The 18,929-nt window shown below is 38.7% G+C and overlaps 1 protein-coding gene across 2 annotated transcripts; it reads right to left on the reverse strand.

The window, feature by feature from the left end:
* Window positions 1-5,145: 5,145 nt before the first annotated feature.
* On the reverse strand, window positions 5,146-17,516 carry aldh5a1 (aldehyde dehydrogenase 5 family, member A1 (succinate-semialdehyde dehydrogenase)). Of its 2 annotated transcripts, XM_084727428.1 has the most exons (11): window positions 17,271-17,516; window positions 16,933-17,175; window positions 12,521-12,604; window positions 12,130-12,300; window positions 11,322-11,438; window positions 11,088-11,231; window positions 9,494-9,637; window positions 9,247-9,405; window positions 7,686-7,849; window positions 7,364-7,422; window positions 5,146-6,159 (listed from the first exon to the last, which is right to left on the reverse strand). In XM_084727428.1, the coding sequence occupies exons 2-11, from the start codon at window positions 17,149-17,151 to the stop codon at window positions 5,948-5,950; spliced, it is 1,473 nt and encodes a 490-aa protein (XP_084583554.1). In that variant the 5' UTR covers window positions 17,152-17,175; window positions 17,271-17,516; the 3' UTR covers window positions 5,146-5,947. The 2 variants fall into 2 exon arrangements, with proteins under 2 accessions (XP_084583554.1, XP_084583553.1); XM_084727427.1 differs by having other exon boundaries at window positions 16,933-17,516.
* Window positions 17,517-18,929: the final 1,413 nt, after the last annotated feature.

Genomic DNA, 18,929 nt, shown 5'->3' on the forward strand with positions numbered 1-18,929 from the left:
GCTAGTCACCAGTCTGTCCAAGAAGCTAACACCAACTAATCTGCCCCAAAAGCTAACTCTAACATAACTGTTTAAGAAGCTATCTCTACCTTAAGCTCATGTAAGTCAATCTGCAGAAGCACAGTGCTACAGGACACGCCTGCTACATGTTATACCCTCAAAACAGTAGCAGGAAAAGATCGTACTGTTAAAATAAGTACTAGACCCTTCTCAGAAAAGCTAACTCTAAGCTAACAGACTAACTTTCTCTGAACTTAGCTTATTTCCTTTATCCAAATCTAAACAAATAATTAAATAATTACTGCGCTAAACCACAAACTTGTCAAACATTTCATTAATTTCATTGTCTATTTAAAATGTCTAGTCCAGGACACATTTAGCCTAGCACAGCCAAGAGAGAAAACATCCTGTTTGATTAGCATGTTGAGTGTCGTTTATTTAACAAGAGAAATAAAACAGATATTTTTGACATGGTGTTAGCAGCAGTTAGCAGTGGAGCTACTCATCAACTAAAGCCATTATTGATTATTGGATGGACTAATAAAACATGAATTAAACAGATCTGTAGCTGTTGGAAGGTGCAGTCGATGTTTCTCTTTTTAAAATAGTCTGATAGTTTTCTTTTTTTAGACTTCAGTCGTGAGCTCATCCTCTGTGCTTGTTTCCTGTTTCGTAACAATTCAAGTGATAGAAACACTGACTGATAAATCTACACAGCTCTGAAATTCACAAAAGATGATTTTTTAATATTGTGCAAGAATCTCAGAATCATCTCATTATTTAACATAAAAAACTCATCACAAGATTTTAATATTACAATTTCTCCTTTAATTTCCCATTAATATCTACAGTCAGAAATACAAAATCTATCTTTTTTTTTTTTACATCAACTATGACTTCAACATTATATTACAATTAAGACCAATTTCACTTTACATTAGAAACAATCTGCTGTACAAACCGAGAGAACAGAAACTTACTGCTGCAACATCAAATCAGATCTTCAGTTTAAATTTGTATCGGCTCTAATTTAGAACATTTTGCTCTATTAGACTTCTGCACGAGGAAATTAGGGACCTGGTTTTTGTCTGAGGACAATTAGCTTGATTTGTGTGTCATTAAACACACACACAGACTCTGTGTTCACTTCATTAGGTACACCTGCAATCCAACACAAACTGTTTTTGTGAAATTGCGTCCCACGAAATCCCGTTCACCCAATTCATAATGTTAATATAAAATTATAATAAGGCCTGGTTGTAATCTGGATGATTTTGGAGAAAGTATTAAATGAATATTTAATAGTCAGTGTTTTATTATGAACATATTTACAAGAAAAGTTGCAAAAATGTTTGTGAATGCTGTCAATTACAGTTCTTAGACTGAAAATCGGAATCGGTAGGTCAGACCCCTAAAAAAAAATCGGCCAAGAAAGTTGAAATCGGTGCAAGTCTACCTTTAATTAAACGTACGTATTTCCAACAACGGCAACAAAAACTGAACATTATAAACTTTGTAAAAAGATTTATACAGGTGTTCCTAATAAAGTGGTTACTGAGTATATTTTTGAGTTTTTAAGCCTGGCTTAAAATGTATCTGAGCAAAATCCAAGATCATCTCTACGATTTTTATCTCTGATCTGTAGAGGTTTTTTTTTTTTTTTTTTCCACAGCATCTTTGACAAACGTTGATTTTAAGCCAGCTTTAAAACGCGGCTCGTGTCAAATCAAGCTAACTGACTTACGAAGAACAAAGCCGAGCTTCATCACTGACTGCGTTTACATGCACACAATATTCTGTTTTGCCCTTTTTCCGATTATAGATGCTTCTTTATGTGAAAAATGAAAAGTTTCTCACCTGCGGCCGACTTGTTTGACTGTTTAGACTCAACCTGCTTCTTTTATTCATCAAACCACCTTAAAATAATGTTGATAAGTAGGTGTGTTTGTGTTTCTCTCTGTTGGTTAGTTGGTTAGTTGACAGCCCAGAGCGATGCCGGGCCACAAACTGCAGGAAAAATCCAAACAGACAGATTTTAAATTTGCTGTATACATGTTCAAACAATGTTCCTAAAACCAGAATGTGCTTCATTCAGAATTTGTTCTAATTCAGGAACTCCAATCAGAATCTACTGTTGACACGAGCGGTGTCAAATTCAGAATATCAACAGAAAACCAGTGTGCATGTAAACGTAGCCAGTGAGTGACTGAACACCAGGCTGAACAGCTGCTTCAGGCCTGGTTCACCTCTGACCACACCCACCAGTGATGTCACAGTGTCCCTGGGTACACCTGTACATCACTGCAGCCAGGTGAGGTCAGCACAGAGGAGAGTTTCAGGGGTGTTTAGTTACTCTTTAATAAATAATAATTTAAATGGCACTTATGACTCTGGCAACTAGTTTCACTTTCAGGTGAACAAAGGCTCAGAAAGAAAAAAAAAAGTCTGTGCTTTTACTTCTGTCAGATTAAAAAAAACTGCTCAAACTACAAAACTTCTATTCTACAACAATTAATTACATCTTTTAAAAGTATTTATTCTTTTATCTCCACATAGAAATTTTATTTATTCCACAAAATCAGGTGCATGCACACATGTTCTACATCAGGCCATGAATTCACCATTTAGTTCTGTACTGATGTTTCAGTGATGCTGAGCTCTAACAGATATTATTAAAATATCCAGAAGACGCAAGGTTTGTTTAAATGGCAAATGCCTGAAATGATTAAAAAGAAATAACGATGCTTACAATAATTATAAACATTTGTTCAAATATGTCAATAGATTTAAGTATTTTAATCATAAAAAAATACAGGTTGTACATTAACAGATATTTTAATATCTTTTCACAGTAAATCTCCCTCCTCTACCACAGTGTCTCAGCTACTCTTCTGCTTTAAACAAAGTTTTCAAAGTTTGAAGTTGTTTTAAATGTTTTAATCTTCACTCTGACTCGTTACTAAAATATAAAAATGATCAATCAGCTGCTGCGTTCACGTCATGTCTAAATTATTGGAATTTTGAGTTCCTGACTTATAAATAGCGTTCATGTCAATTTTTAAATGGTATTTATGACTGAGAAAATAACGAAACTAACACGGACGTCTCACATTGTAAAGTGTAATTTAAATATAATCAGACAGTGTGTTCTATTGTCAGTGAACAGTATTTAAATCTTCAAATGACCCAAACCTGACATGAGACACAGAAGTGACATAGCAAGGATTTCACAGAATACTGGATTCTGATTGGCTAAAGGTTCATTACTTCAATATCTGATGGCATCTTATTGTTTTTCCAACATATTTTAGCCCGTTTCCATCTGACGAAAAGCTATGATGAATTTACAGGTTATCATTATTTATCAAGAATTAGCTCGGTAGCGTGTTATTTACTAACTGTATGTTCAGTGGATGTGTGGTGTCGAGTGAAGCTGTTCAGAAACTGTACGATTTTAGAAATGTTTAATTCCAGCTCCTACTGTACGAGTTAATCTTCTGTGTTTTAAAGCCGTTTTTAAAGGACACTTCGTTCTGTCGAGGCGTTCTTGAGATGTCGCATTCACAAGAATCTGGCAGACAGACGACCTGAAAACATGAAGGCAACGGCCAAAACAAGAGGCGCTGCAGATACGGACTCTCAGGTGAGGAAGACGTGGACAGTATGGCTTCTTCATTTTGAACAGAGAACTGGCAGTGAACTCACTGCATTTTACTGTCCATAGTTTACACCCACATGAGCCGTCATGTCACCTTGGCACTTTTGCACACTTTGTTTGCACTCGTGGTTCTGCTTCAAATATGCGAGAGCCTGACGGCCAACTAACATTTATGGCATGTTAGAAATTCTTTGTTTGTCTTTCTTTGATCAAAATCAATCAACATTGTACTGAAATCGCTCTATGGCCTCCGGCAGTTTTCAAATTGCATTTCGCAATTGAAGTAGAATTTTAAATAATCGCAATAAGATATTTTTTCAACATCATTCAGCCCTACTGACAGCCGTTCAGGAGCGACTGATTGGTCCTCGCTCCTCCCTGTATACCGCCCGGCAAACGACACCCAACAAAGCTGGAATTTGTACGATTTGAGTGAGTTTCTGAACAAATTACTGATTTAGAACAACGTATGAACAGCATGATGGGAAACATTAATTCTTCTACAACGTAGAACACAACCTATGCGTTTTCTTGTCATACGGAAGTGGGCGTGGTTTAATCTAACGTTGGTTGGAAAAACAATAGATGCAATCTGATGTAATGTCGACAACATTTCAGGATGCTGGTTGACAGCAACTGTCTCCAATCATAGCTTAGTAACCGTAACTAGGCACAGCAGGTCCGTCCATGTCTGGATTTGTGACTCTAGAATCATCTTTTTAGATTTGTCTTTTTTTTAATATCCTTTCTGAAGCCAAAACCATACAAGCTAACGAGTAAGGAGTGGATTACTCAGTGTGTTTATTTGCTCTAATGTAAGCTGCTGATGCTAACATGCCCAGCTAACTAGCTTATTACCTTACAGAGGTGACCTCGAGTTACTTCCAGGACTATTTCCATTATTTTGCAGCGTTGCAGTTTACATTAGAAAGGGCGTTTTTGTTCAGGACTGTAACGTCCACTGTGTGGAGACAGTCCTGGATGATACGTTATCAGACTTCAGGCTAACGTTAGCACGTCTGTCCTCGTCTTCACTGGATTTGGAGAAGTTAATCTGAGATGACTTTGCCTGACTCGTCATGTTCAAATCTTTTTCTCTTGTAAAACTAAAAAATATTGTTTGAAAATGTGAACAATAAAGCATAAATCTAACTCGTCTTGCTTGTCCTAGTCACTTATTCTTTTGTCCATTTCTGTCTTAAATTGAGGACAATATTATTTTGAAAATTTGAAGGTAATTCTAAGTTGCTGTAGAGTGTGACAGACTGTAAAAACTGACAGATGTAGCAACGTAACTTAAAAGCTATGACTGGTTTTAACGCACCCATCTGGCCAATCAGAAGTGAGTATTTCCCTCAGATCTTCACAGCGTTACTTATAGTATTTATATTTTAATCAACCATTCTGTGATGTGAACGTCTGTTTGATTGAACACTTCCAGCATCTAAATTAAAGATTCAAAGACGAAAACAAAAACATTTAGCCACACGTTGTTAGAACAGACGCCAGCAAATACTGATATTATTATTGCTTGTAAGATTTTTGTCCTTTTCTACATGCCGTATTTCCCCGAATAACAACTGGTGGTCAAATAAAAGTCGGGTCTTAAATAATGGCCGAGGGAAAAGCCAAGCGTGGATAAACTCCCGGTGGCTGTGCATGCCAACTAAGCATAATGTATAATTCCATCATTTTAAATGAATAAATTCAATATTATAAATCAGTTTTCAACACTGTTGTTTTGAATTACTTGCCTAAAAAGTTTTTTCCCCCTTTTTTTGTAATTAATTGATTGATTTTTTTTTTTATTAAACGCATAATGCAGTAATTTTAACAGGGCAAACGCGAGCAGATCAAAATGAGGCTGCATACAGAATATTACCAGTAACACTTCTCAAACAGAGGGGATTCAGAAATAAAGGCCTGGAACTTTCTGCGGTTAGAGCGCCAATCACTATTTGAAGAAAAAAAAAAGGCAACAGAGGAGAAGATTATGATTAAGAAGACCCTGTTTCACTTTTCTGACCTAATTGATCAGAGCACTGCCAACGACAGAATACTAAACAAAATATTTTATGATTTGTGAAAAGTTACTCTAGTTCCCTAAATCAACTCTCACAAACCCAAAAATGTCAGTTTAGATTTAGATTTTAGTTTTAAGCGTTATTTCGTGTTGGTTACAGTTAAAATAAATCAATTACATCCTGAGACCTACAGTTATGACCACCTGTAACGATGCCTTTATATGAGTGTAGTACCACTGGACCTGCGGCGTCGCTCCGTCCTGTCTCAGGGTTTGAGGCCTCCGAAGCACATGTACTTGACTTCCAGGTACTCTTTGATGCCGTACTTGGAGCCTTCCAGGCCCAGACCGGACTGTTTGACTCCACCGAATGTGGCCTCAGGGGTGGACAGTAGGCCCTCGTTGACTCCAACTATCCCCACCTCCAACGCCTCCGCCACGCGCCAGATCTGACTCACATCCTGCGAGTAGCAGTAACCTGCGGACAGAGATACAGAGCATGTAAGGGTTTAAAACCAACAGGGAGACATCAGCGTGACCCACCAGAAGCCCCCAGTCAGGTACAAAACAGGCTACAAGGTGCATCGCAATTCTTCCTTGAAGGATTATGAATCAATGCAGACAAGTTAATAATCTGAAATTTAAAACCCAAATCTCCACATTAAGATTACACCTAACAATCCTCTATGACCAAGCTGAACGTTCTCATTGGCTGAAGCGATCGAACTGTGAAGTGTAACAGATGTAAACTAGGGATGTGCACGATTAGTCGACTACGTGATTAAATCTCGCCACCCTCGCTAGTCGGCACCAGCAGTACTAGTCAGTTAAACTCTATTTTATTAATGTACGATGCCAGTTAACTGTTGACAGCTTGTAAAACCAGCACGGTTTGGCAGTGTTTTGATATAGAAAATGGAAATAATGTTGAATGCACACTGTGTCAGAATGAACTGGTGTATAACCACTCAACTGCAGCAACATGTGACCACATTCAGCACAGACACGGACATTAACCTGCAAACAGAGCAGCTGCTGTGCGTTAGCCACGCTGTTTAGCAGGCTGCCAGTTAACGTCAGCTCTGGGTGATGTCATGTCCTGCCAACACTGTGATCCTTTTCTGTCTAAAAAGGTGAAGCATTTAGTGAGTTGTTGTCATGTTTTGTAAGTCAATGTGCAATGTTTGTATTGCACGGCGCAAAGTGCCACATATTTCAGCAGCATTTAAAGTACAATTTGATGATTGTAGACTGATTAATCGCTTCAAATGCCTCTTAATACACGGTATTTTATCAAACAGTGTTCAGCATTATCAATTAATACACTGTGCTCAATTTAAGCAGCTTTAGCTTTTTAGACTTCTTCATGTAAATGTGTTTATGTTCTAAATTAGGTTAGTATTTGTGAGGATGGCTGAGCGTGAGCAACTGCACCTCCTGGATTAAAATCTGACATATAAAAGCATTTTAGCTTCTGTGACATTGAAGGGAAAAATAAAAAATAACTGTGCAAGAGCCACACTTAATGTGTGTCTAAAATAATTATGGATCATTACAATTATGCTGTTTTAAAAGTAGCAGAGAGTCACACTGAGAAAAAAATAAATCGTATAGAAATGAAGGACAACATCTCAATCACTCATCTTAGCGTGACACAGTAATCTTTGTGTGGATGGACTCACCTGCCAGCCCAACATTAGATGCGTTAGCGATAGCCAGCGCCTCCTCCTCTGTGTTAAACCTGAAAAACAGAAACAGAACTTCTGGTTGGTCAACAGACGTCTTCATCACTTGAATACAACCAGCTGACAGCAACTACCCCAAATATTTTTCTTTTTTTTTTTACTGCAGAACTTTTTTTTGTTCTTAGTTTAGGGTGTCATAGTTTCCTCCACTAAAATACATTGAGGCCACATGTGAACAGACTGAAGAGACTCATTTAGTCCGATTTCTAATGTGAACGGTACCCAACCGTAGAAGTGCTGCTCCTCGTCGTGTACAGACCTGATGACGGGCAGCAGCGGGCCGAAGGTTTCCTCCTTCATACAGAGCATGTCTGTGGTGACGTCAGACAGCAAGGTGGGCTCCATGAAGGAGCCGTCCAGACGCTTCCCACCCTTCAACACCTTCGCTCCTCTGGACGTTGCATCAGATATCTGGTGGGCCACCTGGAAGACAGACGGCTCAGGTGGTGAAACCTGCTGCTACAGTCTCATCTTATTTTATTTTTTAGGCTGATAGATGATTGGTATTTTTGACAAGGATCCCTTTAAGTACTTTGTTACGGGACGGAGTTGGATTTACAGCAGACAGAAGAAAACAATGTACAAATATGTAAATAAAAATAAACAAAACAAAAATAAAGAAAAAGTAACCAAAGTAGTAGACAGACTTAAAAGTGATGATACACTTTATTTTTCCAATATGTTCTTTTTGTTCTCTTCAATAAAACACTCAAAATGTCTTACAGTTATCTTAATAACTACCATATTTTCTCAAATAAAATCGGCAGGTAAATAAAAGCCTGGTTTCAAATAATGGCCGGGGAAGAATGGATAAACTGCTGGTGACTGTCATATGTGTACCAGCTACGCCTAATGTACATTTCTTCTTCCTCTCTTTAACAAATTCAACAATATAATCTTGCTATTTTCAACATCTTGTTGTTGTGGATTACTCATTCAAAGTATTATTATCCTATTTCATTCACCATGGGTGTATGTATACTGATGTTAAAATGTATTTTGTGGGGTTTTTGCAATACATTTCCACAAATATTTCATAATAAAAGCCTTGCTGAGAAATGAAGTTTCTTTCCACTGAAACAGTACAGAGCTTTTAATCTGTAAAAGAATACAGTAAGTACTGACTTTGTATTAAAAGCGTAATGCAACAACTTTAACAAGATGAGGCTTCATATTAAAATATGACAAGTTAAACTTCTGAAACAGAAGGAATCAGAAATAAAAGCCTGTCTCTACTACAAGCCTGCTTCAAATAAAGGCCTGGTACTTTCTGCAGATAAATAGATAAAATAAAGACCCCAATAACTATTTGAGGAAATATGGTATTTACAAAAAGCGTTGCATGTTGTCATTTTATGTTTTAATATTTAATTTTTCATTTTAATTTTCTAAATTTGACCTAAAAAGCTCCGTTTATAGGATTTATTAGTTTCTGACTCACTGGGAAGTTGGGAGAAACAGTAAAAAAAACTGCATGTCTTCTTTTTTACCAAATGACACATTTAGGTGATTCTACATGATCTCCTTTTGATAAGTAATGTAATATATTTTCACTTCCATTCATCGAACCTCCCCTTTAACCGTTTGGAGCCCCTGAGGACTGAGGTCATTGACCTGCTGACATTTCTTGTTCTTAATGGTTGACTTATAAAGCCCATACTGATAATATCTCATATCTGCTCAGCTGATTGATCAGTGATTTTTTTTTTTTTTGGCTTGCTCAGTCAGAATAGGCTTAAGAATACTGATTTCAGTCAGTCAACACATCTGTCCAGAGCCAGATGTTTCAACAGCTGCTGGCCACAATGCTTGACGTTTACCTTCTCTGCAGCTCTGGTGTTGATCAGCGGGCCCTGGGTGGTGCTGGGATCCGAGCCGTGACCCACACGGAGCTCAGCCTCCATCGCTTGACCCAGCTTCTCCATGAAACGGTCGTGGATGCCGCTCTGCACCAGAAACCGGTTCGAACACACACAAGTCTACAGAAGAAGAAGATGAAGAAGAGGAGGACAGTGATGCGACCAACCCACCACTAATGGGACATTGTGAGCTTCACTCAGTCTCTACCTGTCCAGAGTTCCTGAACTTGGAGGCCATGGCCCCGGCCACCGCCTTGTCGACATCAGCGCTGTCGAACACGATGAAGGGGGCGTGGCCACCCAATTCCATGGACGCCTTCTTCACAGTGTCAGCCGCCATTTTCAGTAGCAACTGAGAGGAAACAGAACAATGAAAAATGTTTTATAGTTTGACTGACTGTGCTCTGAAAACAACAAAGCGAGGCCGACATTTAATTCAAACAGCAACAAAAAAATAAATAACATGCTGAACTGCTGGTGAGGAACTCTGGGAACAAAGCCAGCGGCCGTCATCACAAGACTGAGGCTAAAGATAGAGCCGAACTGGCTGAGTGACTAAAAACTCTGTATGTTTGGAGTGACACTCAAAGACTAAAGAAAAAGACTGTGACTCATGAGTCCTCTGAACCATTGGTTCCCAAAGTGCATGTGCCTCCAGATATGATCATTTCACTTTTTACAGTAAGTTTTAAAGTCATTTTCATGAACAAAAGGTCTCTTTTTCTTACTTTTTCTACTTCTGTAACATCGAAATGTAAGAAATAAGCAATAAAGACTGAAATTACCAAATGAAAAATCTTATTTATGTGTGCTTCATGCTGCAGGTACGTTCCCCAGTTTGTCCTCCAACTGACAGCAACATCATGTGTTTCTGGCAGTTTTTCAGGTCCATGGTATGTTTTAGAACATGTCCATGGGGGTTGTTTTAGGAGAGAAGGGTGCATATATATGTGTGTGTTGTGGGGGGATGACATGAAAAACCTGAATTAAGGCCTTGCAGTTGTACATCTGTCAGCCAGTTAAGTAACAGTTTATATTCATGTCTGAATAATATCTGTAGTGCAGGAAGGAATTTAATAAAAGGTATTAAGTGTCTTTTTGTCACTATGTTGACGTGTGTGATTCCAGTATAAATAATTACACAGCAGGACAGAGGACTGACAGAGAGCTCAACATTATGATGTCAACCTTTTGGATATAAAATGTCATCGCCTCATTAATTTATCCTATTAGATATTTATGTTAAATTTCATCATACTTAGCTAAGAATTCTTGAGTTATTGCCACAAAACTTATATAATATGGGACAACCCCAAAACATAATGCCTCCAATCATGGCTGTCTACTAATAAACCCACTAAGAAATTTTGCAACTGCAAAATGCATCATGAAATTTAATTTTTTACTGAAAAAACAAACGTTTTCTTGCAGTTCAGGACATTTCTGCAGCTCTACAGTGCTTCTTTATAATGTTAAGATTTCAATAATATTTTAATTCATTGCACAGCCCTTATGTACTTCTTTTCATTCCATGACTGACACTGATTAACTTTTTTCATGAAGGTATTTTCATCAGCTCACCACCAAAACCAGACAGGAACATTTTCCCACCTCTCTTCTTTTACTCTGCAACAAACTCACACAGTGATGGTGAATATTTGTCTAATTCAAAGTTAATATTCTCCCATCAAATCACTGCAGACACACTGAGTTTAAGGAAGTTCGGTTATTGAACAATCTGTCCTGATGTGAACCCCCAGCCCCAGCAGAGGGCGCTGCAGCCAGAGCTCTGAGGACCTCACCTTCCCAGTGGCGGTGGAGCCGGTGAAGGAGATTTTGGCCACCAGTGGGTCGGTGCAGAGAACCTGCCCGACTGACGGAGTCTTCTCTCTGGAACAGGGAACCACATTAAAGACCCCCGCCGGGATCCCGGCCTGCTCCGCCAGCTGCAAAACACGACGTCACAGCGGTCAAACTTTGACAGAAGAAGAACCAGAAAAGAAAACAGAGAGGAGTTAAAGGTTCAGCATCCTGACCTCAGCCAGAGCGAGCGCTGACAGCGGCGTGTCCTCCGCTGGTTTGACCACCACCGTGCAGCCGGCAGCCAGAGCGGCTCCAACCTTCCTGGTGATCATCGCGCTCGGGAAGTTCCACTGTGGAACAACACCACAGTTTAACTCAAGGATTTTCACTTGTTAACGACAGAATCAAAAGATTCACAATGAACCAAACGACTGGGAGTAAATTTTGTGCGATCAATCATTATCAGGCTTTAACATTCATGTTTTTTTTTACTTGCCAGGTCAGAAAACCTGTTGCCCAAAGTCAATTTTTCCTTGCTGTTACAAACTGTTGTATTTATTAGAGTTAATTCAATAACAACAAAGACTAAAGTTAACTGTTTAACCAGGGCTGTAACGTCTATAAAATGTAGTGTGACGGTGTGCAAACGTAAGTGAACAGTATGTCAGGGCTTTAGCCAGTTCAGTCGAGATACTGATACCATTAGAAAAGTATCATTTTAGCACCGGTGTCAAAAAAAAAAAAAGCCAAACAATGTCCAACACCAGTGGTAGCGTGCAAACATTTGCCATTTACAGGACACAAAGTACAGCTGAGGCTGATGGGAATTTCATCAATTTTACCAGGTATTTAATCATAAATCAATTTTTCTGAGCTGATGATGTCACCGCAGGACAAATCAGAGGATCACCAGAGAGATTAATCATCATACGACCTCTGGGAAAGATGGATGTGTGTATTTCAGACAGATATTTCAGTCTGCCACGTCACTAACACGATTAAAAATAAGACCAGCTGAAAACATTCTCATTGGCTGCTCACCGGTGTGATGATGGAGGCGACGCCCACAGGCTGTTTGAGGAGGAGGATCTTCCGGTCTTTGGCAGGTGACGGGACGATGTCGCCGTACACTCGCCGGGCCTCCTCCGAAAACCACTCCAGGAAGGAGGCGGAGTACGCGATCTCGCCGAGAGACTCCCGCATGGGTTTACCCTGCAACACACAACGTCAAGTACTGACACACCGACAGTAACGTTACACGATGAGAAACATGCATGACGTGACCGGCCGGGTTTCAGAGTGACCGGCTCTGACCAGTGACCGGTCGATCTGTGCGTCCCTGTTTAAACACAGATCTGAGGCATCTGATATCTCCTTCACGATATCGGTGATAATAACTACTGTTTGTTATTATTATCTACATGATACTCACGCTCTCGAACGTGATCAGTTTGGCAAGATCTTCTTTGTGCAGCGTCAGCAGGTCGAACCATTTCCTCAACAGGATGCTCCTCTCCTGCAGGAGAACCAATCAGATCACATCAGGAGTCTGGAGACAAATGAATCAGACTTTCTGCTTTTGTCGTCTTTGCAGATAGGTATTGATTTATAATCATATTTTATGGAAGGGATAATGTACCTTCAGGGTGATTCCAGACCCACAGGTCGGGTTTTATTTCACCGTGATGAGCCGCTCACTTTACATTAACCTGCGTATCACACAACTGCTAACTAAAAAAAAACTAAATCAATCATTTGAAACAAAATATTGATTTAAAAATTATTTAGATCTTTGTCTGTTCATTGCAGCGCTCTGCTTTTCAGACGTAACTTTATTTATATTTTTAGACATTTTAATATGGAAATATAGCATAAATTATACATTTAATATTTTAAACAGAACTCGTCAACAGTTAACAGCAGCTTCCTGTGAACCGTGATTGATTATGTTTCCTTCCTGATGCTGAAGCGTGAGCGGAGCCGAGTCAGGTTTGATCAATCTGGTACCAACTTGCCAAAGTAGATTATTGATAAGAGTAGATTAATATTTCACAGAGTGTAAAAACTGAGCAGGAAATCTCACTGAGAGGTTCTTTAGGGTCAAAACTGTCCACCGGCAGCAAACTAGAGGTTCTTTTATAAAGTGTTTCTCGACCATAGAAATCTAAAGTTGAGGTTTGATCAAATATACGTCTTCATCAGCTGATGGAGTTCGCACAGTGGTCATTAAAGGAAAAGTTCACTTTTTTTTTTGTGTGTATCTACTCATAGGTCCAGATGTACAGTGTATTCAGAAAGTACAATCATAAGCACCATATTTTTTTTTTTTTATTTGGCATCCATAGTGATCTCATGGAGACTCAAGAAGATGAGACACAGATTTCAGCACTTTTTAGTTCACAAAATATTAAACCTTTATTTTAAAAAAAGACCACATGTTTATAGTTGGAAAAATGTAAGAATCACTTTACACTGTAAAAGAAAAAAAAAAGAATTTAAGGCAACATACTGCAATAGATTTTTGAGTTTTGATCTCAACTCAAACCTAAAAAAGTTTTGCCGAACTATAAGCTTTAGTTGAAGTGATTTACTTTAGATAAAATTGAATATTTGAGTTTGAGAAGTAGAACATTTATCACTATTTTGGTGTCTGAAAAAAAAAATAATTTTAAACATTACTTCAATGCATTTACTTAATATTTATATATATTTTTTTACAACTCAAAGATTACCTCACAGATCACAAGAGATTCTGGACTGTCGCTGCCTCCATCTGTTAGTTTGTTTATGTTGTTGTGCGACTTTGTTTTAGTTCAAAATCACCAAAGTCTCACAATAACACAAACAAACCAACACATCGAGGCTGCGGCTGAGCAGCGACTCCTGTGTTCTGTGAGTAAAATTACTGTTTTTGTCAATGGAGTTTGGTGGGTTTGGAGGGAGCGGTGCTTGTGGTCAGAAAAGGCTGCCTGACAGCAAGATGAAGTGTTAACATACCGTAAACTGATTATTTTAGGTGTGTAAAAGACGTGTTGCTGCTAAACCATGTCCACAGTGGGACATCGTTTAGCTTCCTACACCAGTTCTCCTGCTGCTTCTCCAAACTAGAGGCGTGTTGACCTCCATCTTCTGTAGGTAATAAACTGAGAAGCACCTCATAAAACCACACTTTAAACAATCTGAACTATCCTTTTAAAGAGTTACTAAGCAGAACAATAGCTGGACTTTGTTCTGCTGCTGTGAGACTGATTAGGTTTAATAACTACTGGACAGGAAACAGTGAAATCACTCGACAGTAACTTAAAAGTCAACCTGCCGCGTTTGATAAACACTGGTCACTTCTGTTCATCTCTGTGTGTGAAGATAAAGATTTTATTGTCATCGACACAAACAAACTGTTTATTCTGTTTGGGATCACTGCTGCTCAGTGATCAAATGTAACTAAGTACATTTACTCAAGCACTGCAGTATAATTTTGAGGTACTTGTACTCTGCACTTTATACTTTTTACTCCACAACATTTATCTGACACCTGTAGTTACCATGCAGATTCAAATTATTAATAAAAAATATAATCCATCATTACGCGCTTTGTTGAATACTCGTCTCTTATTGGTCAGTTACAGCATCCTTATTTCATCAGCGCAGATGGTTGCCATGACGACTTAAGTTCTGGTTCTGGTTCTGGTTCTGGATATTACAATTATGATACGATTTGCAGTATTAGATGGAATGATAAGTTTTATATTATGATTCTTACATTCATTGAGGAACATATTAAAGGTCTGATTTCTGCAGTGATCTGCACCAAATGATGTAGAACTGCAATGATTTGTTGATTAATTGGTTAATTGATTAGTTGTCAGCTATTAAATTGCTTGGAAACTATTCTGAAAATCGGTTCATCATTTTTTTTGTTTTTGTTTTTGTTTTGTTTTTTTAAAGAAAACTGTCTTAATTCTCTGATTTCAGCTTCTTAAATATGAATATTTTTTGGCTTCTTTACTCCTCTCTGACAGGAAACTGAATATTTTTCAGTTGTGGACATAACGAGACATTTGAGGACGTGATCTTGGACTCTGGGAAACACTGATCAACATTTTCTGACATTTTATGGACCAAACAACTGATTGATTAATCCTAAAAGTAAATACTGAACCTCCTGAGATTTAAATATTGCAGTAAACCATATCGTAACTAAAAAAATGTATTAATGAGCCTTTTAGTTTAGACAGAACACTCAAACAGAGTGTAGTTTCATTCTCTCTGGAACAAGATACCTTTGAGTTTTAATGAATTATACAAAAATGATCATAAATATTAAAATATTAATATGCAATTTTCACTGTGAAAAAAAAATAGCTGAGGCAACTCAAAATTTCAAGGCATCATACTGCAATAGATTTTTGAGCCCAACTAAAACTCTTAAGTTCTGAAATAAACTAAAAGTTTTTCTGTAACAAATGCAAGAATCAAGATGGCGTCCTTACACACCAGCTCTGGACTCTCATTTTGGCCTTCTGTGTTTGATTTTTACTCAAAAGCATTTGACAAGCTTTGAGCTCCCTTGTAGCCATTCAAGGGTCTGAAAGTGACACTGCTCTGAACTCTGGTACTGGCAAATGAACTGTATCTGGGTACTGTTTGGCTAAAAATATGTATTTTGCAGTGATGGAAATCTGATGCTGTAGCCTCACTTGAGAGATGTGAGGCTGAGAGTTGGATGAGAAGCTTAGATTCAAGACTGCAGGAAGGAGTCGAGTGTTTTGTTGTAGTTTTATGCACATATTTTTTTTTTTACAAACTTCTTTATATTTGTCTGTTTTGCTTCTAATTCTCTATGCTTTTATTTTCTATTCTTGGTTGGATCAACTGTAACGTAACCCAATTTCTTCCCAGGGATCAATAAAGTATTTCTGCTTCTGGTCGGACAACATATATGCAGATACCTTGTAAACTGAATATTTGGCCGAAAACATCAATCAACCAATAAATCAGTCAGGTTTTACTGTAAACTGTTCAGCAGTGATCAGTTGAAATCAGCCTTTAGTCTTTAACAGGTGCAACATGCAAGAGACACACCAAGATCCAAGTGCTCACACACCGTGCATCTGTAATCATAATCCAATAATTAATGATTATTCTGCACAATGTGTACTTTTACTCCTCGTGATTTTAATACATTTTGATGCTGGTTTATATCTTCGTACTTTAACTTAAAGATCTGAGTGCTTCTTGCCAGAACCGCATTTGATATACTTTGAAATAAAAAAGGAAGAAGTGTTATGTAATAAATGTCTGATAGTATGATAAATTGCAGATAATCAAAGTTCAAAGTCTGTAATAAACACTTCGATGACAGGTTAATCAAACACGCTGCTTGATTAAATGCACCTGCCGCTCAGAGACGAGGGAATGGACTCACGCCAAACTCCATTTAAATATTTCGCAGTTTAGCGTATTACGTTTATTGGCTGAGGTTCGTCTTTTATTAACAAAGTCTGGACGTTTCCTTAATAATTGGGATAGTCTCTTCTCTTTGACATTATATGTGGGAGCAAACGCTCCACAAGTAGATATTTTTAAGGTGCTACGGTCCCAATTCATGTATCTTCAGCCAGAAACGAGGGTCGGCAGCAGGAAATGAGAAGATAATGTGAAATTTGTGATTTTATCTAAATGCGGTGTTGGCAGGTGAATTATGCGGAAGCCGAATTAAAGTCTGGACCTCACTTGCTGAGATAAAATACGAATTTTCAATATCTGTGTTGCTTTTTTGACAAATTAGCGAGATACATATTAAATTGGAAGTTTTTCGAATAGAGTACGGAGTGACAAACGTACCTTCGCAGTGTACTGCTTCCAGGAATAAAATGCCTTGTAAGCGGCGTCCACAGCCTGCTTGGCCTCAGCCGGCCCACAGTCCGACACCCGGACTATCTCATTCCCGGTGGCCGGGTCCAGAACGGGGAACACCGAAGCTGCAGAGATCCAGCGGCCGTCAACGTAGCCCTGCGTCCGGAGCAGCGGAGCGGCGACATCCAGGCTGTACTGTCTGTGCATGGCGGCGGGCAGGCCGGGGAAGACCTGCCGGAGGAAGCAGCGAGTCCTCAGCACACAGAAAGTGGACATACCGTGGTGAAAGTGTGCAGCTGCAGGGCGTGTGTGTGTGTGACTCTCACTGTGCGTATGAGAAGGTTGTGTGTGAGTCTCTCTGCAGGTCAGACACACTTCAGACCTCCAGCAAGTTCCGGTCGGTTTCAACCAGTCGAGAGGAGGACGCGTTAACCACGTGACACCGCACAAACACAACCGAAGAGCACTTCACGGCCCTCCTCTGCTCCGGATCACTGATGCGTTTACTATCATAATAAAGAAAGCCACGATTCACACTGCACTCCAGTTAGCCCCGGGTTAAATATCAGTTTGAACAGGCGAACATGTAGAACATTGGTCTTCAACAGAGGGTTCTCGGGGGGGTTGATATTTTTTTAAATGTTTTTTTCCCCCCAGTGATTAAATAACGTCTATAAATACACATGAACAGCATAGACAGGTCAGACTAGTCATAAAAAAAACAACATTTAATTTGCATAAGATTGACAGATGTAGCTAAAGTAGCTAACCTTCTACATAACAGAGCCTATCCAAAACAGCAGTCTATTTAGCTTCAGAAGCCACGCCCCTTTTTGCGTTGTGGTCCAATAAGTTGAGCAACTTTCTCCTTTCCTGTAAAAACAACATATAAAGTTAGATAAAGTTAGCAAAACATAAGCTAGCTAACAGTCGATTGTGGGTGAGCTAGCTAGTCAGCTAATGATTGATGTAGATAATCCAGACAGTTAGCTGCTTTTTTGCTAACATTAGCTAACTTAAGCTGTTGCTTTTATTGATCCCCCAGCGAAATCTTTTCATCATATTCAAATGTGGTTTTCTTTTTAACACCTGGCACATACAGGAAACAGTACGGGAGGAAGCAGAGACTTACAGTTAGACAGGTCACTGCTGCTCACCACCACCAGCCCTAAAAGCATTTCTGCACATAAGCCACCATTCTAAAACAGACGTATGTAAAACTGTTGACACATTGTTTTTACGTCTTTTATCTTTTGTTTTGTTACGTGTATTATGTTGTTTTCATCTTGTTAGGTCTTTTTTTTTCTTCTTGTTTGGTCTTTTACATTATTGCTAGTCTTATTACGTCTTTACATATCTTTTGACACGTACGTTAATCCTTTTTCACATCTTTTACATCGTTTTCGTCTTGTCAGGTCTTTCACTGTTTTTCTTCTTGTGTCTACAGATCAAACATCAGCCCTCTGAGCTGAAGAACTGAACTGAACATTAAGTTGGTTGAATATTTTAACACTTTCCGTTCATTACATTAACTGGTTTCTGTTTCTCAGCTCCCAGTTACACCACACCTTAACTAAGTTGCATAAGTGTAGTTGAAATCCATCAGTACGTCAGTCTTTCATCAGCTGTCTGACTCATGACATCATGACGGTGTCAGGAGGATTTAGTTTCATTTTCTCGCTCTGGAGCTCCTGTAGTTCAGACTTACAAACTCAAAGCTTCCAGTCTGTTACCAGTCTGAACTGGTTATGATCTCCTCCTCAACTCAGTTCAGATATGTTCCTCTAGTGTTATGTTTGTTGACAACATTAAAATGCTTCTTACATGTTATTGCATCACCAATAAATATATGTATTTACTGCTGTTGCTTTAACTACTTGAAGCTCAGAATGGCTGTTTACTTTTATAAAATTGTACATTTATTTCAGCATCACCTGGATTTCTAATTCAGACTTTTTCAGAGATCAGCATTATGTTTTTTATCC

This window comes from Lutjanus erythropterus, chromosome 9, assembly GCF_056507025.1.
Source record: "Lutjanus erythropterus isolate fLutEry1 chromosome 9, fLutEry1.hap2, whole genome shotgun sequence".
NCBI lineage: Eukaryota > Metazoa > Chordata > Actinopteri > Lutjaniformes > Lutjanidae > Lutjanus > Lutjanus erythropterus.

Excerpts from the sequence above, each read along its gene's own strand:
- aldh5a1 (XM_084727427.1), bottom strand. The coding sequence starts at position 17,220 with ATGTCCACTTTCTGTGTGCTGAGGACTCGCTGCTTCCTCCGGCAGGTC. Across the intron at positions 12,605-16,932 it reads GGAAGCAGTACACTGCGAAG|GAGAGGAGCATCCTGTTGAG; the intron begins GTACGTTTGTCA and ends GTTCTCCTGCAG. Across the intron at positions 11,439-12,129 it reads TCGCCTCCATCATCACACCG|TGGAACTTCCCGAGCGCGAT; the intron begins GTGAGCAGCCAA and ends GTTGTTCCACAG.